Source organism: Pezoporus occidentalis, unplaced genomic scaffold (genome assembly GCF_034315485.1).
Source record: "Pezoporus occidentalis ecotype Australia unplaced genomic scaffold, CSIRO_AGI_Poc_V1 ctg28, whole genome shotgun sequence".
Taxonomy (NCBI): Eukaryota; Metazoa; Chordata; class Aves; order Psittaciformes; family Psittacidae; genus Pezoporus; species Pezoporus occidentalis.
Window position 1 is genome coordinate 1,046,809 of NW_026914718.1, and position 25,289 is coordinate 1,072,097.

At 41.9% G+C, this 25,289-nt stretch overlaps 2 protein-coding genes across 4 annotated transcripts in view; both read right to left on the reverse strand.

Moving 5' to 3' along the window:
- Window positions 1-263: 263 nt before the first annotated feature.
- The window catches only part of CCDC201 (coiled-coil domain containing 201), a 385,512-nt gene continuing 360,486 nt past the window's right edge, over window positions 264-25,289 (reverse strand). The window contains exons 1-3 of one of the 3 annotated variants that reach the window (XM_062625406.1): window positions 6,377-6,399; window positions 3,725-4,290; window positions 264-2,778 (exon numbers count right to left, since the gene is read on the reverse strand). In XM_062625406.1, the coding sequence (XP_062481390.1) occupies window positions 2,692-2,778; window positions 3,725-4,270 (633 nt within the window). In that variant the 5' untranslated portion in view covers window positions 4,271-4,290; window positions 6,377-6,399 and the 3' untranslated portion in view covers window positions 264-2,691. Of the gene's footprint in view, window positions 2,779-3,721; window positions 4,291-6,376; window positions 6,400-25,289 lie in introns of those variants that run through there. The other 2 variants (XM_062625404.1, XM_062625405.1) reach the window with 2 other exon arrangements.
- Window positions 23,921-25,289, reverse strand: part of ADCY1 (adenylate cyclase 1) — a 141,767-nt gene continuing 140,398 nt past the window's right edge. Inside the window, exon 20 of the mRNA XM_062625381.1 lies at window positions 23,921-24,778. Coding sequence (XP_062481365.1) covers window positions 24,446-24,778 — 333 coding nt within the window. The 3' untranslated portion in view covers window positions 23,921-24,445. The remainder of the gene's footprint in view (window positions 24,779-25,289) is intronic.

The following is a 25,289-nucleotide window of genomic DNA, read 5'->3' on the forward strand; positions in this document are numbered from 1 at the left end:
CTTGGGATTCTAACCCACAACTAACTGCAATTAACAAAAATACTGTTGATGTAGAGTACCAGATATTTCAGAGAACTCCTGAAGTACCCATTAATTCTATTCATATTTTCTCAAGAAAGCCTATGAAAGCAATATTGTGACTCTTGCAAATTCCCGAGGACCTAAATCACTGCTAGAGAAATGCTATAGAGTCTTTTGTATTTCTTTTTAACGTTCCAGAAAGAGGAAATAGAAGTGGTCTCCACAATCCTTAAAGCCTTAGGTTTCTTACATCTGTCTAATGCAGCTTCAGGACTTGTAAAGACAAAGTCAAAGTCAATTCTGTGTTACCACTCTGGGCAATTTGTTCTCCTCCGCAAAGAAAAGTCGTTGGGATTTTACTGGTACCAACCAGTTCCATGAATTTGGCAGGGCAGCAGCCTAGATCCCTGTAAAACTTTCCCAGCATTACTGCGTTCTGAATCTTAGAGAGTTTTGTGTTGCACTTGGCACAAACCCAAAGACTCCTTAGATGTTTAGCTGCCGTATTCCCAGATTCTGCTTGCATTTGGTGTAGCCTCAAGCGGCACCTTTCCCAGCAGCTACACCCCTGGCCTGCAGAGGCCTGGAACTTGGTCCAATTGGCCTTTAATGACCTTTCCACTTGGCCCAGAATCATGGAGGGGTTCAACCTAAGTAGACAAAGGCACTTAAGGGTATGAGCTGAGTGCGAGTTTTGGCAGAAGACTGGCATCGGGTATTGGAGGGTATCTGATCAGATGGGCAAGGAATCCAGCAGTGAAGAGCAGACATGGAAGACAGAAGACTTTTGTGTCTTATAAGGAAGGAAGCTACTAGATACCAGAATAGAGAGGACTTTAGAGACATTTGAAGACCAAAGAACTGGATGGGCTTAGGCAGGAGCCAGGAGTGTCTTCAAGAGATGGCTGGGAAAGAGAAAAGCAGAAGCAGTATCAAGACTTTCTGAGACCAGTATGGAGAAGTCTGAAGAAGGGACAAGTGGAACTGGCTAACTGGGAAGATACAAATAAATAAGAGAGGAACTGGGTCATTCAGATTAAGCATTGGGTCTTGTGGGCAGACTAATCTGTGCTTCTCCCAGGGGTAGAGAAGGGTTTTACGCTAACCTTGCACTTGCCTGATCTTAGTTCAGCCCCTGGCACAAATCATAGATGCTGATGAAATGCCTGCAAGCTCAAGGGGAATAGCAGCACATCTGCAACTATGCCTATTTTATCTCAAAGACAGCTTGGGATCTACATCAGCCAGGAGCTCCCTGGTTGCCAGAGGAACCTGCGGAGGCCAGACAAGCAGCCTGGGTAACACACACACACAAACAAATACCAGAACATTAACTAAACAGCAAATGAAGCAAGCATGCCTTGGTCGGTGACCTGAGGGGCAACATGGCCCCACTGCCCAGCTACCACAGAAGGCTGGGTTCTGAGGATAAGGCTGTTCTGAGCAACACCAAAGAATTTCACTTCAGGAATCATTAGCGAAAACATCCTAATTCCTTTTAAATCCTGAGACAGGCTATAAAACCAGAACTGCACTCCTACATCTTTGAGCATAACACAGCTGCTATTGGTTAGCCTGTCTCAGTGTTGGCTTGGACCACGCTTCTGCTTCTCTGCCACCTTGGACATGAGATATTACAAGTTTCAGTGTGTAGGAAGGAAATGCAAAAGCTTCCCTTACCTCCATATTTAATTTTCAAGGACTTCTCTCCTTTGGGATAATTAGACAGTACCTGGGACAAGCTGCAAACCCACTATAGCCTGGAAAATACATGTGCTAGAGCCACACAAGCGCAGGGAGAAGTGTGTGCACATGGTAAAACTGTTCTGGATCCCTTTAGCTGACACCCCATAGATCACTTACAACTGTTAAGCTGCCTAAAAACTAAGTGTCAGTCAGCAGGAGGAACTGACCATCATGCTTTTTGCATCACTTGCTCATACCAGTGCTTCAGAAAGAGCTGCTGTGAGCCAAGCTGCCATTTTGCCAATACAATTGTCAAGACACCTTTCATCCCCTCCACGCAGCAGCTCGAGATCAACACACACCCCCTCAAAGCACAGAGCTGAACATTAAAGATCTCCAACGCAACAGTGAGGTGCATTTACAGTCCTGGGCTGGGGCAAGCTCATATTGAGCCAAAACTTCAAAACAAACTGTCATTAATTAGTAATCTCTCGAGGGTGGCCTCCCTCCTTAGTGCCTCTCACTATTTCCTCATCTCCTCAGCTAGCAGCAAAAACAGTCCCCATTGCATCAGCTTTGATTACTCTTTAGGAGATTCTCCTTTGGCTAACCAGGTTTACACTCTATGGGGCCACTAGGACTTTGTCACTTAAGGAACATCAGCAACCCTAAAAAAATGGAACACAACACAGGCCAGCGTGTGGCAGGATGAAGAATGATTCTTACACAAAGATCTCCCTCCCTTCTTTGTTCCAGGCCTTTAGCCATTATAAGTTAACATTGGTTCTCCTGTGGAGGTGCTTAATTTGTACCTGACTCCTCCTAGAGTCAAGGGGCAGAAAGAAAACAACCAGCAAAACCCACCCAACCAACCACATTTTGAAAAGAAAGAAAGAAGTCTAACAGGTACTTTAGTCAGGTGCGTGATTTATTGGAACCAGCTGTTCCCAGCAGCTGGATGTGATAGCACCAATGCCAGTTCAATCAAGCTTCTTCAATTGTCAGTTCATGGTCAGTTGCCTCCTCGATATTTTTAAGTTGACGGAGCAGCCATTCTCTTTCTTTCTTTCTCTGTTACAGAAAAGAAAATATTTAGTCAACCTAATTCATTCAGATGTCACTGGCTTTGAAACACAAACACGCACAAAACATATACAAAGGCATTAGGAACCCAGCTGGATTTCTGCTGAAGTTTTCCTTTTGTCTTAAGCTAAGAAGCCTTTACTGTCAGAGCAGGCAAGTTTTCCTGAGTTTCCAACACACCCATGAACAATACAGTACAGGGGAAAAACCAAGCCAGAATAGACTCTCATGGCTTCACTGATGCGACAGCCTTCAGTATCTAACCCTGCTGCCTCCCTGTCCTTTCTATGGGCTCTCCACAGGGCCCTTGCCAACAATGAAAGTTCCAGGAAATTGAGTTCTTGTGCTCTATGAAACAGAAAAATAAAGCCCTGCAGAAGGTCTATTAATCTAGGCTTTCACCAGGAAACACTTCACTAATCAAAGGACTGCAAACAAGACCCCATTTGCAAGAACTGGCATTCTTTTTAATAAAGCACTATGATTTGGATTAAGCAAGGAAAGAAGTAGATCATTTGTTTCTCCAGTTTCAGTTAACTTGCCAATATTAAGAAACTTGAGAATTCAAATCGCCAACTCTTCCCTTAAGGTTCTTTTACAGAAAGAAGATTAATGTATTAAAATGTATCAATGTATTAAAATGTATTAAAAATGTACTTTTGTACCAGTGTACACAACTAGTCATGCAGTCTCACCAGCTGAAGCAAGTACAAGTCTGGAAGACTGCATCCCATCTAGCCTGTGATTTAGGAATGATACCACACAGTCTAGCAGGTTATGACTCCATTCACAAATGTATGTTCTCACTGGCAAGTTGTGGAGATGTTCTGTAACTAGAATATGCCCACATTACCAGAAGGATTTGTATACAGGCAGCATCAGTAAAAAACTGTAGAGCTTAGCTATTCCATAACAAAGGGAAAGCCATTACCACAAGGGCTTTGTCAACTTTCTTCTTTCTTTTTTTTCCTATTGGGAGATCTTTTATCCCTGGTATTCCAGTAAGAAGCCATGCAGGTTCACTCTCAGGAATTACTGCAGCCTCCTCGGATGCTTTGGTGGAAGCCTGAGTTTCCGAGCTTGGCACGACCTTGTCATTTGGCTCTTCATCCGATTCACCAGAGGCCAACACTGTGGAAAGCCTCTTCCTAGAAAACACGACCCGGGAGCTTTGGCTTATCTCTTCCTTTGATTCTTGTGAGTCAAACGCTGTTGAAAGCCTTTTTGGGGATGTATGAGGGATATACGCCTCAACACATGCCATTGATACTTGAGCTAATGATCTACTTAGATTTGATTTTGGCACTGGAGATTCATAAATCCTCTTGCTGGAATTTTGGTTATCAATTGACTGATTTGTCAGTTCCGTAAGAGATGACATTGATCCTGAAGGCATTGAATCCACTGGAGTGCTGTGTTTCACCCATCTCTTTCTCAGAGATCTTTTAGTGTTCAGAATAGACTCTTCTTCCTCTGACATCTTGAAATCAGGTTAATTGCCTTAAGAAAAAAAAAAAAATCAGAAAATTCATTGCTCACACAGCAAGAGATGTCATGTGAGGCCTTCAGCTGCCACAAAACCAAATCCAAGGTGTTCCTATTTTCCTATTATCTTTACATGGGATTTATCCTCTGTATAGATCAGCGTTGCTCAAGAGCTTGGAGGAGCCATACTGAAAACAGAACACTGGAAGACAGCTTGACACATTGACAGCATTCACTTCTGTCCCAGCCCTCTGCATGTGGAGCTCCACATATGCTAGATTTTTTTAAGATACCACCTTAACTGCAACATAGAATCCCAGACTGGTTTGGGTTGGAAAGGACCTGAAGATCATCCAGTTCCAAACCCCTGCCATGGCCAGGGACACCTCAAACTAGACCAGGTTGCTCAAGGTTCGGTCCAGTCTGGCTTTGAACAGGGATGGGGCATTTACCACTTCCCTGGGCAACCTGTGCCAGCGCCTCAGCACCCTCACAGGGAAGAACTTCCTTATACCTAACCTGAACTTCCCATATTTAGGTTTGAACCCATCACCCCTTGTCCTATTGCTACAGTCCCTGATGAAGAGTCCCTCTGCAGCATCCCTGTAGGCCCCCTTCAGATATTAGAAGGCTGCCATTAAGACAGTGTTTTCTCCTTCTGGGTATACAAAAAAAATATACTTTGGGGTTGCAGCTGTTAACACAGGGCATTCAGCTGAAAACTGTTAGATGCCAGAGGGGTTACCATAGCATAGCAATATGTTAGATGCTCTAGAGAGACATGCGGAGAAGTTCTGGATGCAAGCAAGCACCTCAACTCAATTGCCATTTTGTTTCTCTTAGTTTGTTAAGAGGGAGCTCACAAGCCTCTCATTCCTTCTTACTTGTCATTTGGCTTAGTCATGCTGATCCTAAACTTCAGTCCTAAAGCAACTGTGTTCTAGGCAGGTCTGTTTTCAAGTGAATTTACAACAGTGGCAAGGTTGGGTTTGTTCATAGCATTTCCCACTACCCATTTACCAACACCCAGCAACAAGGAACTTGACTTCATAGACATGGAGAAGCCCAAGAGAAATGTATTTAGTTTAAGGTACACTTAAGATAAATATCTTAATTAGACAAGGAGTTAAGTACTTCTAGTAACTGTTGAATTCTGTTTTCATGCAGCAGTTCAGGTATTTCATGCAGGTTGACCACATGTAGCTCATCAAAAAGGCAGTGTGTTTTAAGCACCCATATTCTAAGCCCCATAGATCAAAGCCCTTGGGATGGGGAATGGGACAACAGGACAACAATGAAGGAGGTACAAAAGAATATGTCTGCTGAAGCAAAAAGCATCAGTTCTCTATCCCTCTAATCAATGTCAATGCTTTGCACCTGTGTAGAGTCTGAGTTCAGCAGAGTCTCACAGCCACTTTTTGTTTCTAAGGAACAGGAGGCAAGAGGTAGAGCATTGACTCTTCTGTACAGGAAAAGTCAGGTGCTTTGTGGTTTTCTTCTCCTGGGGGTGAAGGGGAACCACCATTATCACTTGTACTTGGATACACATTTCTCCCCTCACTCTTTAGCAGTGCTAGCTTGTGTGACACATTATAAGCAGCTTACACAAGCTGCTTTTTCCTTTCCTGTTCAGCCAGATCGACTTCCTTTAGTCTTTATCATAGAAACTTACTGGCAGACAGCCTGCACAACTGAACTCAGAGAGCGAATAAGAAGGAGTTTATAACTACCCTCCTCCAAGCCCATTCTCAGCTATACGTTCTGATGCCATCCCCTTACTCATCAAAGTTTAGATGGTCAATTAAAAGCTATTTTTCTATTTAAAGCTAGTTCTTAAAGAATGCTTTCAGCCAAGACTTCTGAGGATAACAGAAGAAGCTGGCTTTTTTTTCCTTTCACATTTCTCTGTGCTTTAGAGATGCATTTCTATACAAGCAGTAAACTTGCTCTAATCTGTTGTTTTTATAAAGCCATTTTAGATAAAGGAGGGAAGAGGTCTAAAAAACATCAGAGAAAGATCAATTACTAAACAATACCAGAATCTATGTGGAGAATGCATCTTGCAGTAACTTCATAAAGTTACAAAAGAAAACAAGCTTACCAGATCTACCAGGCTCTGACACCTTCCTCCACACCCCAGGTGATTTGGCTTAAGCTGCTACTTCACCTCTTATAGCCCTGTGAGCCTCCCATCATCCTTTTCTGCAGAGACTTCTAAGTCGCACATTTAGCATCTTTTCAGGATTTTCAGCTGCTAACTGAATAAATCACTAAATAGAAACACATGATGAAGTTATCATAGGAAAAAATGGGCTGGTCCACTTATTTATGTGCTATGTTTATTGCTGTTTAATCTCTGCTGCTTGCTGCCCATTGTCAATGACTGAAATACATCAAGTGGTTAATTGGCCTCACATGGCTGCTAAAGGCAGGCTGAGGATCTGTTGGAAGAGAGATGTATGTTGATGGATGGATGGGTGGTGATGGAGTATATCTGTTGCCGTCCTGATTTTATTTTCTCACTGCTTCTCCTGCCCCCAAAAACAAATGAGAAAACAAATACTAAATCTGCCCTGAAAAAAACTCTTCTGTTGAAGAGGAGTGAGAATAAACGGAAGGTTATTTTACTGCAGTCTGACTTCCATGGTGTTTGCAGCTCACAACTGTGGAAGCGGAAGCAGTTTATTTTGAAGCAATCGGTTTCAAAATACCAGCTCTTAGATGGGAACTGCACTGGTCCAAAATGGCATGGTTCAGGTGGAGGAATGTAGCTTTTGTCAGCAGAGGAAAAGCAGCTGGACTGCACCAGGCAAGCTGAATTGTAAGCCAGCTCTGTGGTGGGTGGCAGTGCATAGCTGCTATCACACTACTCACTGAGGAAGCATGTGCTCAAATACTGGGGTAGCCCCTTTGGACTAAGCATGACCTGTGGACCTTTATTCAAAATCTAAGCTGATCTGATCAGACAGACCTAATGGCAGGGCTTTATGCGGGTGACCTGAGGTTGTAGAGAGCCTCTGGCGCAGACAGAGGGGTGAAGGGCTGATCTCGCCGGGATTTGAACCTGTGGTTCCAGGGAGTCTGAGCATTTCAAACCTAATCATAAACCACCCTCTATTGCTGCATTAATAATTGCAGTATGAATAGAGAATTGGAGCTACCAGTTCAATATTTAGGAATAACAGTCTGGCAGTATATGGGGAAAGTTGCTACGTTTAAATTATGTGCCCCTAAGGAACTGAAAGAGAGCTTGAGAAATGGAGGCACTTTACAATCACATGGATTGCACGAGTAAACATCTTGGAAATAAATAGTCTGTCCAGGATAAGCTATTTATTTCCTGAACTCCCAGGGGAGGTTCCTACAGGAATATTTTGAGAACTCAACAAAAACTATTTTGAGATACATGTGGCTGGGCAAGAGAAAAAAAAAAGAGACAAAATTCTCAGTCCTTTATAAACACAGAAGAGGGTAGACCAGCCCTTACCTCATTTTGAATGCGAGTAGTTAATTTTCAAACTAGTGGCCTTGTGGCGTGGTGAGCAAACCCACCAGGTCAGCCATACTGTACCTCGCAGGGCTTGGCGAGCCAGCTCTGTATATAGCACAGAGCAGAGTGATGTCTTGACTGAGTGTCGCAATGTTTGCACTGTCCTGCTGTGTCAGTGGGACTTAATACAGTCTCTCGCAGTGGGGCAGTGATGCAAACCACGCTGCACAGCATGAAGCTATGTGAGACCCACCTTTGTGATGGGTCTGAATGAAACTGACATCATCTCATAGAATCACAGAATCAGCCAGGTTGGAAAAGACCTTTAAGATGATCAAGTCCAACTGTTCTCCAGCACTGCCAAGGCCACCACTAACCCATGGCACTGAGGGCCTCTTCTACATGGTGTGTAAACACTTCCAGGACCCTGATCCAACACCTGACCACCCTCTCAAGGAGGAATAAACTCCATCTAAACCCCCCTGGTGCAGCTTGAGGCCATTTCCTCTTGTCCTGTCCCTTGTTCCTTGTGATTAGTGACCAGGCACCTCCTGGCTCCATTCTCCACAGGATTCAAGGTGCAGCCTCACCAGTGCCCAAAACAGGGGGACAATCACTGATGCCACGCTGATGCTGATACAGGCCAGGGTGCTCGTGGCTTCTTGGCTGCCTGGGCACAAGCTGCTCATGTTCAGCTCTGTCAGCCAGCACCCCCAGGTCCATTTCCATGAGCAGCTTTCCAGCCACTCTTCCCCAGGAGTGGTGCATGGGGTGGTTGTGGCCCAAATGCAGGACCTTGCACTTTGCCTCTTCCAGATCCCTCTGCGGAACATTCCTGTCTCTCAGCTGATCAACACTCCCAGCCAACTTGGTGTCACTGGACCTCCTCAAGAACTCCTGGCCTTGTCGTCCACCTTGTGCTTTGCCTTCCTCACCATGCTTGCCCTCACTTCCTAGTGTATCCTTTTTGTAGCACCTCATAGTCCACCAGTGCTGTCTGTAGCTGCAGCATCTTTATGCCTACCTTCCATGGCCTTTGCCCACACATCTCTTAAAAATCAACATTCCCGTTTCCTGCAAAGCCATTACTTGCCATTTCCTCTAGTTCCATGATGAACATTCTCAAGATATAAACTAGGAGATTTGTAAGTGGTTCTTGTGGCTAGCCACGGTTTAGCTTTTTATGAAATGGTGGCAGGATGTTACAGAGAACAATTAGAACATAACAATGCAGACATCATACAGAAAGGATGCTGTTATGACAGATAGGACCAGCTGCACCGATGATATTATATTGGTTGTGGTGTATCTATAGCCTGGACCTGAAACGCCCAAGCTCTGGCATGAGTGGCACCTTGAAGTCTTCTTGCACCTTTCAAAGAATGGCACGTACTGTGTCCTGTAGTCACACCTATTTATTCATTATGAACCATTACTTCACTAAAATTACATTACTTGCTATGACCAACATCAGGATTGTATACCCAATACAGGTCTCCATAAGTTTGGATCCAGCTGTTTGGTCTCTGCTCACACACCTTCCTTTCCTTTGCTTGTGATGCAAGATAAGATGGAACACAATTCTACCAATATTATTATGCATCTCCATGTATATTATGTCAAACCTCCCACAGCTTTATGATTATGGCTTGAAAGACTCTTCTGTGGATCTCATTTTAGGAGATAACTTCATCTCCCTTTCTAAATTTGTTCCAAAAATACAAAACCCACATAGGAAATCATTTATATTTTTTTACCACATTCCCTCATGGGGAATATTATTCCGTAATGTTTTTTACTTCCAAAACTAATGGAAGTGGGGGGAACAAACCCAGCAGTGTTTTGTTCCAATATCAGCCCTTTCATTCCATTTCAAATGCACAAATTCACTCCAGAGACAATGGGACTTTGAGGAGGCCTCATCTGGAAGAGGGCAAAACTGGATTTCTTTCAGTTTACCAAGGAACAGCATACATACTTACATAGGGACATGAAGGGACACCTATTCCCCTTAGTCTTCTGGTCTGATCTAAGAGACTCTGCTTCTTCAATTGCTGCTCTATTCATTTCCCACTCTGATGATACAGCCAAACAGTTCTCCTGAAGGGAACCATGATGCTGAACCAGCCATATGTTCTTGTTTTGGGAATTGGAAGGAAGAAGCAAGAGCCAGAAGAAGAATACAAATGGTGGTGGGGAGTAAAAAGAAGAAGAAATGAAGAGAGGGACACAAAGGTGAAAATGCTTTCCTAAATTTAGAGCCATGTGGAAAGAATAAATTAGAGGAAAGATTAAAGGAATTGGCAAGACAAAACCCAAACAAAAAGGAAAGGAAATTAAACTGTATTTCCTAATTGATTTAGAAGATTTAGGCCCAGATTATGAGTTGTTTCTGGATGAAAATCCATTAAAATGCAAATTTGATCCAAGTTCCCATAACCTGTTCTTCCTGTTTGTGAGTTTTGTGTATGAGCAAGTCAAATGGGAGTGCTTTGATCAGGCTGAAACATCTCATTTATCGACGTGAAGGCTGGAACCAGCAGGGAGCCTCGTCATGAACTATCCTCTGCAGAATAGTGTCCCCCTTGGTCTTTCCATCATTATGGTACAGGGGGTGTCCAGAAGGAACACAGCCTCTCTTCTAGTGAATTATAAGCTGAAAGACATGGAAATGGAAACAGTCCAACATTTCCCATGGTCTTAGCCTCTTTAGGTACATAAACCTGCACAGAGACAAGTGAGACTTTTCAAAGTACCTTAACACTTTATTTCCACTTATTGCAGTAAGAATTACATGCATAGACACTACTCAGAATCCCGAGATGCTGACAGTCATTTTATATATGTGCTTTGAAGACACTTGAGGAGAGGAGAGGAGAGGAGAGGAGAGGATTATTATTTTTTCAGTTGGAAGGGACCTACAATGATTGTCTCACCCAACTGCCTGACCACTTCAGTGCTGCCCAAAAGCTAAAGCATGCTATAAAGCAAATGCCTCTTAAACACTGACAGGCTTGGGGCATTGGCCACCTCTCCTGGAAGCCTGTTCCAGGGTTTGACCACCTTCTTGGTAAAGAAATGCTCCTCATGTCAAGTCTGAACCTGCCCTGGTGCAGCTTTGAACCATTCCCATGAGTCCTGTTACTGGATCCCAGAGAAAAGAGCTCAGCAGCTCCCCCTCCACTACCCCTCTTCAGGAAGCTGTAGAGCAATGAGGTCACCCCTCAGCCTCCTTCTCTCTAAACCAGACAAACTGAGGGCCTCAGCTGCTCCTCACAGGAGTTGCCTTCCAACTCTTGCTGGAACCTTCAGCAAACAAGGATTTATGAATCCGGTGTGGTCTGATAGAACGCTTTTCATTGCCTGAACTTGCTCTCCAGCAGCTTTGAAGTTTTTGCCTTTTGGGAGACTTTCCTCATAGCTGGTAACAAATTCAGCAGAATTAAGATATTCCAATCATTGGAGAAAAATACAGCATTATTACGGTGGCAATGTGGAAGTGGCTCCCTTTGCAACTGCTGGAACGTCCCATTTTTCAGCGTGGCAATGACCTTGCTTCTGGCCAGAGGCAAGGTCTGTGTCTTTGGCTAGAGTGTCCAGGAACAGACCTAAGAGTGGTATAATTCCTGCTCCAACTCCTGTCATAGAGCTGGGAAGAAGGCTTTAGGGAATCCTGGACAGATGGTTTGGGGTTTCACAACCTGTCAGGAAAAATGGCTCTGGACTGACTCTATACTGAGTCATGACATGTGCTTTGGGTTATATATTTCTATGGATTTTGGGTAGTGCAGCTCTGCTGTGACTGGATCTGTCCAGCTGGACAACAGCTCTGATTCAGTGCACTTAAAACCACAATCTTGGTATGCTAACTGGGTTTCATGGCTTCTCAGAATGTCTAAATGACCTTCCATAGGATTCATTTCAGGGAGGGTTTGAGGAACAGCGGGACTTGGCTCTTTGTCTCTGAACCATGGCAAATATTCTTACATGGTTTTAATTTAGATGCTAATGTTATAAAACTTTCACCTAGATCCACCAATTGCAGGGAGTTGAAAGTTGTAACAGCCAAATTCTCCTCTGCTTTAACCTAACAGTAAGACTGAGTACAAAAAGCCATGAGGAACACACCTTTATCCCTTATAGGCACATTCAGTGCCACATTCTCTCTCAGTATGCACCGGCTTTGCCCTCAGCTGCAGTGCTTGGTGTCTGTGTGAGGGGAGGATCAGTTTGTACTTATTTAATGATGTACCTTAAGGCCAATTACAAAACCTTAAGGCATTAAAAAGTGTTGGCTCTCATGGTTAAGCAAGGCTATAATACACAGGTAGCCACTCTAAAACCATTGTGGGGAATGCCAAATTGAGAAAAGCATCTTCTTCATCCAGCCTGGTGGATTAATATTTGACTTCAAAAGTCTAATTACCTCAGTAGTAAGAAACTAGGTACACTTTAATAGCAGTAGAGGTCACTGACCTTGACAAAATCAATGTGCCATCACCTGCCTTTGTAATTACGTCAATGACTCCTCTTTGTTATGAGCTTGTCCTCTCCAGTCTTACCAGAGTGCCAGTGCTTTCTAGCTGCATGTTGTTTATCCACCAGACAGTGTTCTATACACTTGCTACGTGTTTCTATACCCCAGAAGTCAATCTGAGTTAATATTCAACTGGGACCTTTCCTCAGTAACTTGCTGTGTCTTTTCTGATACGACTGCTCCTTTCTAATTATGTTGGCAGTGCTGCTGAGGAGCACATAATACTATTGCCAAAGTTCAATAAACATACAAAGTAACTATAGAGTTTTGGGGAAAACAGTCGGTGGTGCTTTCATGACCTTTGGCAACAGTATGAGCACAGTTTGGCCAACGCCAAACAAATGTCTAACTTCAAATCTCTCAGCGACCAGAAAATGATGGATTTGTTTTACTTTATTACATCTAATAATAAACTAAAAAATGCTGTGTTTGTGCAGTGCAGTAGCGTGGCCAGACTGAGTGTAGTCCTGTGCAGGAGGTCAGGCCAGATGACTATCAATGGCTCTTTCTTGTATTAGAATTGCACAGACAAATCCCCAGGTGGTCTGAGATGAGGGAAAGCTAATGAAGTCATTGGAGTCCCACTGACTTACTGAAGCATTTGGGATAGGGCAGCTCATGTGCTTCATCTGTGGTGGCGGAGTTAATTGATATGTTACACTGTCTCTATGAAAGCCATCACTGGCATCTTCAAACTAAGCCTAGTAAATGGAAAGGTAAATACTCATAATAATCATGACTACTTCTTCATCACTAGCTCATTCTATTTCTTCATCCCTAGCTAGCTGTGGCTAAATCTAATAATAGTGGGCCAATGTCTGGTTATAGGTATAGAAACAACATAGGCCTAGGAGGCTCATGTTGATGTTATTTAAAAAGCCAGTTTCTCTTCTCTGAGCCTTGACCCTGAAAACCTACAGAAACTACTGCTGTGATTGACAGCAGAAATAATCTGCACAGGACTGGGTGTTTAGGATTAGATCAAGACTCCTAAGTAGCCTGGCTATACCTCTAGATCTCCATCCTGAGATGCTGTTTCCACAGCTCAGTGGGTTTAATGATCGAATTGTCACAGGCAATTTCCACTGTGTGGCTCACTTTCCAGCTACGGCTTTTTCCCCATGCAGACCGATCTGACCAAGAATATGGTCCATGCCTGCTACCTGTGTAACTGTTTCCTTCCACTGAACATCATGTTCCACCAGCAGGAGCAGTGCATGAGGTGACCCACTGCCCTGGGGAATGGCTGCAGAACTGGAAATGTCACACAGACACAATGGCAACGCACCAATAATGCCTGCACAATGTACACAATGTTCTCATTTTGCATTCTCTCCTTCCCCCTACTTCAAACCTACACTATCCTCTGGTATATATTTTTGGACAAGAACACCAGTTCCAGTTGTGGGTGGTTTATGCTATAGACATGCAGTCTCTCTGGAATTTCTCACCCAGGGACTGCATGTCTATAGCATAAACCACCCACAACTGGAACTGGTGTTCTTGTCCAAAAATACTACCAGAGGATATAAGCAACCCACCACTGAAACTACCTCATTCTTTAAGCAAAACCAGCTCTCAGACTGTGTGAGTTTGTCTCAGAAGTGATTCAGCTGTGTAATGGGGCATGGCAGAAAAATGTTTCCAAGTACCTGACCTGGGTCATTAATCCTGACTGTGTGCTATCTCATTAACATATGTGTGTGTGTGTACATATTTTATGTACAAATATATATAGCTCTGGGTGTATTTATGTATATAAAACCCCCCAAAACAACACACAGAGGGTTGCACATTTTAGTATTAAGAGAAGATTTAAAATGCCCATGTGGCAGAACAGGTCCAATGAAAGATGAAGGCCAGATTTCCAGTTTATTCATGTCCTTTTGACTTTAGTAGAGCTATTGTGAATGACACTTATGAACTTCTGGCACGCTGTCTTCCAGAGGGGAAGGAGTAAACAACAAATGTCTCCATGAGGCCTCAAACACTTCCTCTTACTGGTGTAAGGGCAAACCAAGAACAGTTGCATCTCACTCACTGTCATCACAGTGATTTCGTACAACCCCCACTCTGCTCTCTAACCTGCAAAAGAAACAGCTGGGGACACTTAGTCTAGCATTTGGAATAAAAACCTCTTGCATCTGAGCCCAGGCTGTTTTCTATCACAAGGGACTCTGTATTTCCAAGTTATCTCAGGGCATATCTGCATGGACAGGCGTGATGGACCTGAGCGCCTCTGCTTTAGCTCTGAGCTGTCCAGATGGGAATCTGCTGTGATTTGGAAGTGGTACAATCCAATTACTTTGGTTCTGCGCCCAAGCTTACAGAGTCTCTTGAGGGTCATTTTACCTGATATAACTTTATTAATTTTCAAACCAGTTTAAGTTAACCTATTCAATTTTGCGCTTAGTTGGTTCTGTACTTTACACAACATAAACTGCCTACACGGTCTACACTTGGCTGAAGTCGGCCAGTTATTTCTTGGCTTGTGGAAAAGGAGAGATGAACTTCCCTTCCCCATCTTCTGGTCTATGTGGCTAGTACTTTGCCAGTATTTGCACATGTTTACTTTCCTCTGCTTGCACAATGGATGGAGCACTTGGCCCATGCTGGGTTTCACTGTGGTCAATGCAGAAAATCAACAAGACTCACAAGGGAACTGAATTGTTCCCATGAGGTTCTTTAGTTCATAGCAATTGTGAAAGTAAGATTGCAGCATTTGTAGATGCATGTTCTTAGCCTGAACACAGAGAAGCTGTAGTTGGACCCTGTGAAAAGCAGCTTGGTATAGAATAATGAACGCAACTCGATTTGAACCAAAACAACAATCCCAAACAGCTGTTTATTCAAGCAATTTTTTCCTTTATTTTTAATTAGATTCCAGAAATTATAATAGTGCAAACACTCAGTATAAAAGTTGCAATAAGAAATTTACATTCACATTTAACATTTCAGTCCATTCACTTTTTAACATAAAAATAGGACAAATATTCAATTGCTCTTCTCAATTTAACAATCCTGAAAAAGACTGGAAGATACTCTACAATAGTCTATTTACATAAAAAGAGACCCGTATTATTAATGCAAATCTATCATTAGAAGTTACCCAGTGTTAAGTTATTGTATCGTACTATGTATATACATACATATATATATAATGTATAACTATATAGATATAAAAATTATTTATAGGTTCAGTGGGCTACAATAGTTGGAAAAATAACATCTTGACTTACTAGTTCATCCCTTAACGTTCGGACTATTCATTTTATTTACCTATGTAGGTGTTTCTATTGTGATACAACAGACCTCCTCCCGGTCCCTTTGAAGTCACTGGCAACATCCACTTGACATCAGTGGGAGAGGAACAGACATTAAATAAGGCCTGATCTAGCAATTCAGTTACCATTGAAGTCAGTATTTCTATTGACCGGCCTAAATCAGACTAAAGTAACTTCTGAAACCTTGTCTGCCAATTAATTAGGGAGAATACTTTAAGGAATGGAATATCTCTACCTGATGCAAATACATTCTTTTTCCAAAGTGTAAGCTGAATATTCAAGTTAGTTTGGAAGTAACACAGAATTTGCTGCAAGTATCTGCAAGCTAAGCAGCTGCTAAGAACCCTTCTGCATGGTCTTCTTCATGAATACATCAACCAGTCTACAAATCCCCAAGACTATCTTTGCATGCTCCTATCTTTTTAATACAGAGTGGCATCCAGACACAGACAACATGACTGCCCTTGAAATGGGTTTGGATGTGTTTAGTAAACTGCTAGGGAACATGAGTTAGGCTAACCTGCTTTTGCTTATCTCCGTCTCTCCTTTGGGAACATGACCAAAGACGCTGCGCTCCGCCTACAACTAGCAGGGCTAAGCCTTGCTACCCAGCTTGCTGCCAGTTGCTGGTGCCTGCACTCCCACCACAGCATATGTTTATTCACCCTTTCAGGTTTCCTGTCACATGTACTGCTTCCTAAACAGATTATGACAAAACTTTCCCCCCCCCCCCCCAAAAAAAAAAAACAAAACACCACCCCCCCCAGTTATGTGAAAAATCTGCTTTTTGAAACTATATTTTCCTTTTAAAAAAGAAGCATTTGACAATCATGTGCTGGACCTACAGAGGGAGACGGTAAGCAGGCCTGAGTGGACAGTAACCGCCTGCAACAAAAACGTGATGGCACCGCACAACTGAAGGGAGTTAAGGGCAGCAAGGGCACCAGTCTCATAAGGAGCGGTGTTTTATGAGCTGCAGGTCACATTTTTACATCCAAAAAAAGAATCATGTGGTGTTAAGAGGCAGGCAGGCATTCCTAGCTCCTTCTCCTCTTAGTGCTATGACATATATTACATTTAATTGTTTCTAGGATGCTTAAAATAACGGGTAAACCTACAATAGACACTGTGCCATCATGTGTAGGCAGACCAATTTTGATTGTAGAACACACACTCCATGTGTTTTTTTGCTTCCTACCTTTGGCTGCTGAATGTTCCATTATAAAAAGAGGGAATCATACACTTCTGAATCTTCTCAATGCACAGATCAGACAAACACTTAACATCTCATTTCCAAGCAGAACCTATGGACATATACCAGAAAATTTGCTCCTGACAGCGAAGTGTACAAGGACTAATCAGTAGGATAAAATCCAGACAGACCTTGCAGCAAAAACGTTTAGTGTCAGGGATTTTAGCAGATGGGTCAAATTTGCCTGAATCTGCCCCAGACTGTGAAATTGCACACAGACCAATCTGCACAATAAATATATTATGGGAAAAGAACCTCCAAGAGGAGCGTTTTTAACCTCTGTCAGAACTACACCTAAACAGGATCACTGCTCTAGAATTCTCTGTGTTGGGTTAAGTTATGCTAGAAACAGTAACTGCTCTTGAAGTCTGTTTTTTAGACCAGCAATTCTGAAAGCATTCCTTCCGTTCCTCCTGTATTCTGTAACATATCCCAAAGCTACCTCTGTAATAACCAGCTGCTGGAACACAGAAAAGAAACTCAGCATTTGCTTTGCCTAAGTCCAAATTTGTGCAGACAATTGCACATGCAAATGGGAGCAGGTTACACAATCGCTTAAGTGAACCCTCGGAAGGTTACTGTAAAAAAAAAGCAGGGATTCCAAGTAAAGAAGGATTTCTACTGTAACAATTGATAAATGTGATTATCATGAAGCAATTTTATGATGGCCCAGGTCATTCATCTATGTTTCACTGAAAATTCTCAATGTATCACTCGAATTTGAACATAAGAACAGAAAGCCTTTGCACCCATGCACACTAAGCAGTAAAGACATGAGAAATCACCTAAATAACTTACGTTATTTAGAACTGATGCCACCATTGATGGGTCTAGAATTAAAGCAGCAGGTCAGGCACTTGAAAGTAAGACACGAGTGTGCACAACTGGAGTAACTAAAGCACACCTTAGCCTTGCCCACAACAAGAACTGGCAGCTGTTTCACCACCAGCAGGCTAATCTATGCCTAGCAAATGTGGCAGGGCATTCACAAGCTGCAGGTAAGAGTTCTGCCTGTATTTAACCAATGTGCTGTGTAAGCCTGCTCTGAAGAGGAGGGCAGCCATCAAAGGAGCTCCATAAACCACCTGGGCAGACTTTCTGCACATCTCAGCTATATGTGCTCAGCTTTCAAAGAAATCTGTCCTTATTTAGCTTAGACCCACATATACCTGTGTATGGCCTCCCCCTCCATAAACACTTGGAGCACACCTTGCACCCACACAGCTGTGCTAGTAGTAAACCAAAGTAGGAAAGGAAGTCGTAAAAAAGCTTCACAGTGATGCAGCACTGTTTGTTCCTTCAGTTTTATGCAGGTGTGACATGTCTGATGCCACAGAAGGCATAAAACGGGGATCATAATATAAAGAAGCAGATCCTCCAGCATGCAGTAAGGCACAGGCAAAACCAAGTCCTTTCAGCACACAGGCTACGTATATTAACCAATGCTAATTCAAATTTCAAGGTGCTTCCTCATGATCAGGACATAGGCGTTAAAGGTGACAACCCCAACTATTTCTACCAACTCCTTCTCACCAAGAATCTTGAACACTCTCCTGAATGTGAACAGACACAAGAACTCAGAAATGGATCTGACCGTGCAGTTAAACACAAGCCTTGTTTTTGTTGCACTAGGAATCTAGTTGAGCACTCTGCCAGCTCAAGACCTGTCCCATGTCACTAAGAGGTTTACCACTGACTTCAGAAGGAGTATACTGGCTTCTCAACTTTTTCTTTCAGCAACTGCTATCTCACAGGGTTTTTTTTCCTGTTGTTTTGTACTCTTGCTAACTTTGTGCTTTAATTTCTTTTCCTGTTTTTGTCCTTGCACTGATCAGATTATACCTCACATCAGGCCATCCAAGAGTAATTAAAAAGCAACAGCCAGGACCCCCTTATATGTACTTTTTTTGCATTCAATATTTATTGATGATTTAGTTTTGGCCTGAAAACTCAGCGAGAGATGGGAGTAAAAGGAACAAAGAGCTAAAAAAGGCCTACACAGAGTTCTGGAAAAAGCCAATCATAAACATGGGTAGGGTAGAGCAGCAGAGTCCACACTGTTGTTAGTCACAACAAATATGCCACACTGAGGTGTAAAACCCACCAGATTTGAGATGAGTTATTTTATGACTGTTAGAAACCCCTAACTTCTGTATGAAGCCCATCATCAGCACAACATAGTAGTTCTTGTAACCAGGCAACTGGAATAAGTTGTATGAATCTACATCTTAACTTACGATGACAGAAGTACTTGCAGAAGCAAGTTAAACTTAGTTAACCCTACAGTCACCAGATGAAACAAACTAATGGATTTCTAAGTCCTACTATAAAACTAGCTCAAACTGTAAAATATAAGGAGTCCTTACTAATCCACAGTAGAAAGTATTCATAGTGCACACCCTTTTTCCTCTGGCACCAACCGCAGTGTTATGCTCCTACAATACTCCTCATTTATCATACCCTAATTACAGAAGTAATTTGGGAAGTAGCCCAAGCTGTACTGACACAGAGATGACAACTTTAACAATGATGCATGAAAAATACCTCCAGAATTGAAAGTTTTGTTCAGCAACAATATGGGGAAAGTCAGCTAGAGGAGTGGATATTGATTTCTTATTCCTGTGTCACTAACTGATGTGGGCCTCATGCTGTGGGTTAGGCTGTGATGCCTAAAGGAGGCATCCCTGTAAGCGTGGGCATTAGTGGGAGTAGGACTAGCATCAGCACAGAACCCAGACGGTTTAAAGCCAGAGAACCCAGTGAACCTTCTCCTAATAGTTGTGTTAAATACTTTCTGCTTAGCAGTACAAGTTAGTTGGAAACTTCAGTCAAAAAAGCTAACAAAAATAAGGCAACAAAATTAATTTTTATATATATACATACATATATATACATATGTATGCACCTAGAAAACAATCTGTTTGCATTGTGTACTTTTCATATACAATAACTTACTACCACATTAGAAATGTACTCTGGGTAACATTATGGGCCAAATTCATCTCCTTTACCTTCCATAGTGTTGCACCTGCATACAGCAATAACGAATTTGACACTTGGTCCTTCTTGATGACAATACTACATCAAAGCAGTATTAGAGAATACCCATTGAATGTCAGATATTACACCATTATGAACTAGAATATCTGCTTGCTTTTCATATTACAGTAAGTAGAGTTTATTGCTTCTAATGACCAGAAGGTACCTTATGAAGACAGCATAGATGTTGATAACACTTTTCATATACTGTATTATGGACCTTGGAACACCGAGGTTGGCAGATCACAACCATGACATGATATTTCTTCTTTATTTGCCATTTGCGTTTTGATTTTGCTTTGCTGAACGCACATGCAACTAGTGGATCTAACTTTGTGCCAGTAGTGATATGTCAAAAACATTTAGGAAAACTTACTGGTTTACTGTTTTGTTTTGTTTTACTGAAGTCAGGCATGAGTGGCATGCAGTAGATTGCAAGGAAAAGCAAAAGGACACCCATTTCCAAAGGATTTATAATCTCCATGCACATGTAAAATGTTTCTTACAAAAAATTGTTAACATTTCTTAAAAGTGTGCCTTTTTGCTTCTTTTTATACAAGTGTACATGCAATTACCTGTCCGAGCTAAAACTATTTACAAAATCTCATAATACAATACATCTTTTAAAGTGAATAATACATGAAAGGCCAATGTTTTCTGTTGTTTTGTAACACTGTACAAGATTAAAAATAAATAAGGCATTATAATACAGGTTTATCACAAATTAAAAAATGTCGATTTTCACTGTAATACAAAACTTTAACTTGAAAGAACATTATGGCTAAATAGTCCTCCTGCCTGGGCAGAACACATACAGAATCCGGACTTGCTGATGTAAAGAAAACGCTTTGTTTCTGCTACAAGCAGGAATTCAACACATGAAAATGATTCACGCTACTTACTAATTTGTTCAGACTCCTCAAAGCACTGAAATGGCACAGGTCATACACTGTTTCCCTTCTAACAGTGACTCCCAAGTACTTCCTTTTGCCTTACAGATAAATTACAGGCAAAAGTGTGAAAGAGATTTAGGCGCACGACCTCCTCTCAGGTACAGTGTTGTGCAATACTCAGTTCAGTACTGACACGGGACATCACTGTAACCCAAACAGAGCTTGGCTACAGAAGCTCACTTCCTGACCTTCATAAGCATGCTATACCCCTGGCGATATCTGCAGGCCTTCTGGCTACATAAGGAATGCAGATTCAGCCTCAACAAGCTGAAGCTTTTGGCTCTCAGTCTCACCTAGAGAAAGCAAGGGAGAACTTGCGCGTGGTTTAGTGAAGATAAGGGAGTGTGACTTGCCACAGTGGGAAGCAGCTACAAAACTGCATTTTACAGGCTGGATAAAACAGCATTCTAGCTGATGCAAATGGAAAATGTTTGGAAATACCTAGCCAGAAATTCAACTGAACACCAGTTTGTAATCTCAGCAGAGAATAATAATTAAAAAATCATTTAAAGATAAACGTAGCATAGGAACACTTTGAAATTAGCTCCCAAGACAGTGAAGTCTGAAGATCTCTGATACTTATCTCCTTATATAAAGAACGAAAGACTTCAATTATTACTATTATCTGAAAGAGAAAACGTGCAAACTGATGTGAAATATTGTGCTTGCTATTGACAGACTCTGACATGCCAGAAAGGCATCACTTCAGAGGGCTCATATCTGTTAATCGTTTCAAGCTAACAGCTGCACAGAACAGTGGTGCAGGAGGGTATTCTGCCACAGTGCAACACATTACTATCCCAAATGAAACATGAGGGACTTCTGGGTACAGTGGGGCAGAACTGACTCCTTGCTGGGTCTACAACAAGGTCACCCAAACAGAAGTTTCAGAGCTTGACCAGAAAGTTGGGAAATAGAACTGCATGCATCAAGGTGGACACAACCCAAATCCCAGTGAAATCCAAGGAAATCCTTCTGATAGTTTTCAGGGATATTGGACTGGGCCACAAATTGTCCTCAGCCAATTGCCAATAAAAATTTGATGACAAGCTTCTCCAATTTGGCAGAAAATGTGCATTTCTGGTGTTACTGGAAGCATCACTACTACTTTTTTCTATGTATAAAACTCACTGAACAGATCAAAGAACGCAGAAAGAGACAGGGGACAATTAATTTCTGCTCACTGTCTATTTAGTGATAAAATGAACAAGAGCAATGTGCCTACAACTCAGACCTATTAAAGAAGTAACAAAGAAATAATGGCATTGTAAGCTTTTGGAGCGGGTCAATGGCTGTAGTTGGTCTATGTGTTCACATATTACTGGATCTACTGCTAGGATCTGAAGATGCTTTTAATAAAAATACATATAAAAACAATGTTTTATTATTATCAGTGAAATTATACCAAATTCACAGATTCAAAAGTTGTATACTTGGGCTCTCTGTTGTGTGGAACTGAGTGATCATTGCTATTGCACATTATGCTTCCAATTTTGGTTAAATATTTAACTTACTGGTGTGATGATTTAGTTTTCACAAACCTATTAGAAAACGGTAGTATGAGGTGTGCTTTACATGGATACCGTTTATTCAGTTTAATGATGTAAATATTGGTTCTTTAAAAATCTCTGTATTCTACACCTATTTATTTAAATGGCTTTGAATGCCTCAAAACCAGAATTAAATAATTCAAGAATACCTGTGAACTGTTAGGGAGGTACAGAAACACAGGGACTTTGACAGATGAGCCAGGGTGCATACAACTAGTACAGTCAGGAGGTGATTCTCAGGCTTTATGGTCACCTGAATCACAACACTTGTTTTGCCAGCGTTGTGATGCAGCACCTAGCTGACAGGGTACATGAAAATCAGCTAAATACCCTGCTGAAAACCATTGGAGTCCCACAGCAGCCTGATAGGAAACTCCTGCAGCACTTCTTTAACAATTTCCATCTGTTGACACACTATTTGTCCACGCATTTTTAACACAAACAGTGAATGCTCCAAAGCAAATGCTGGTTGCAGGAATATTCCTCAGAATCTTCTTTCCATTGAAATCACTACTAAAATGGGCTCACCAAAGGGAAATGTGACATCTAGTATGTGCAAGTTTTCTATGGCACAATATGGGCAACTTCTGCAGTTTTTCAGTTTTGGGGTTTGCTGCTGTTTGATTTGTTTGGGGGTTTTGGGAGGGGGGTGCTGGTTTTGTTTTGTTGGGCTGTTTTTTGGTTAAAAAGCTTTTAGTTAAAAGGAAGTTTTGCATGTTTTTAGACAACATGAAGTTTCGTTTCTCTTTTGGAAAGCAGTGCAGTGAGTCTGATTAGCATGCACATCCCCATCAGGGACTGCTGGTGACAGTGTCCATGTAGCACATGTCACTTTGCAGGATGACCTCCAGCTGCTTACAGAGCTGCACTCCACATTTCCCATCCCGATCAGTGTTTCAAGATGAAACCATGAACAATAGGATGTGGGCTGCATTAAAGGAAAAAGTGGTCAAAATATGTTCCCTTTTATGCAGATCAAGAGCAGGCCTCACTCTTCTGGCACGTTTACCAGTGTGCTCCTGATTTGGGCAAAGTTTGACTGTGCTTGTTTCTCAGAATTATAGCTTTCTATAATTGTACAGCTTTGAAGAATGAGCCTGGGTAGAATCAAGATATAAAACTGTGGCATAAATTTAAAAATCAATTAAGACCTAAGCCTGTGTTGGCAAATACACGAATCTCACAAGGCTAGCAACAGCATGTTTGTCACCACTACAGGGCTATTCTTTGACCTGTTTGGAAAGGTAAAGCTAAATCCTGGAACTGAGCTACCAGACCTGTGCTGGTTGTAAATGCCTGAAATAATACCATCCTTCTGCTCTTCAATAAAATCAATCAATTTTGGGTTTTAATGACAAAAAAAAAATATATTGTTCTTCTGCCAAACCTTTAAGCTCTTCATACCCGAGGGTTATGCTTTGAATTGGAATTTTTTGGAAGTTTTTGGAGCATGCAAGGAGAATTTTTCAAAATATGTAGGGTTTAGCAATTAGTTGCATCCAGCCTTTGTTAACTGACAACACAATTGTTGTTGCTTTAACTCATGCTGTAGACCAGCTACCCCCCCCCAACTCCACTGTTAAATGCAGCTTTACTAATCCCAAACCCAACAGTGCTGGCTATGACAGAAAGAGAAATCCCTTTGCTGTGTCTTTGCAGGTGGATGTGTAAATAAATACATGTTTTTATGTTTATCTCTATAAATCTCTATTAAGTCTACACATGACTGTTTGCATATGTGCATATATAGATTAAAACATATATATACACACACACACATAAATAATTGCTTGCACGTTTATCTCATTTTTTTTTTCATTCACCCTTTAAAAACACCAAGAAAATATTCCTCATTTCCAGGAAATCAGGTTTTGACTTTTCCTAACAGAATTGCTAGCCCTTATATGTTCCATCCCAAGAGTTCATTACATAGTCCCCAAGTTCTCTTTGGTTGGGTTGTAGTGGTCCTTGGTTAATGCCATGGCCTACGACCTCTGATCTCTTGGTAAAAATTCAGGCAACTCTCCAAGATCACTGCAAATGGCACAACCACATCTCCTTTCCTTTATGCCTCCTTTACAGCTGGCACAGAAGGAAGATAATGCAGTGTTTGATTTGTGTGAGTGGCAGATGTCTGCCCTGTGCCAGCTTTTACAGGAATGCTAGCAGCTGAGGACACCGACGGGCAGCTGGTGCCCAGTTTGGTTTGAATGTTTGCTCTCCCGTAAGGGTACATTTTCCTCTCTAAGTTTAAAGACCGTGTTTGTGAATTATTTCCATCGGTCTTTCCTTCCAGGAAATAGGTCAACATTTCACCTTTTCCCTTTACACTGACTTTACCCCTGCACACAAACTCGTAACTGCACCTTTTTAAGATCCGCTGAACTTCTTCTGTCACCTGCAGACAAATAAAAAAGGACATTTAGTTTTTCCTGTTCGTATTGGGTTAGTTCTAGATCTGTCCATCGCTCTCCATTTTACTTCTGTCATGGAACATGCATAAACAGAATGATTTAACACCTATTGCTGCTTTCAAGCTCACCTAAGAGTTTTCTTAAGGAACTAAAAATCACTGACCAAATTGGAACCTGTGAAGCAGAACTTCTGGTCTTGAGCTGAATAATTACCCAGCCAGATTAATCTCTGTCCAACAGCAATGTGTAACCAAATTGTCCACTGTTGTCAGCTGGATCAGTTCCAGTGACGTTAATTTACTCCACAAGAACTTTTGATCCCTGGAGACTAGACAGGTGTTTTGGATAAAGGACTGCAAGAGTTTGTTGAGTTTTTGAGAGGTGCAGGCATAGCTTCTAGCCAAGCTCTAGTGCAACAACAATGTTCTGTGTCTGTGTGGCCTCTCTGATCCAAAATATCCAAGGAATTTTTAAAGCTACGTAAAATGCAGCAGG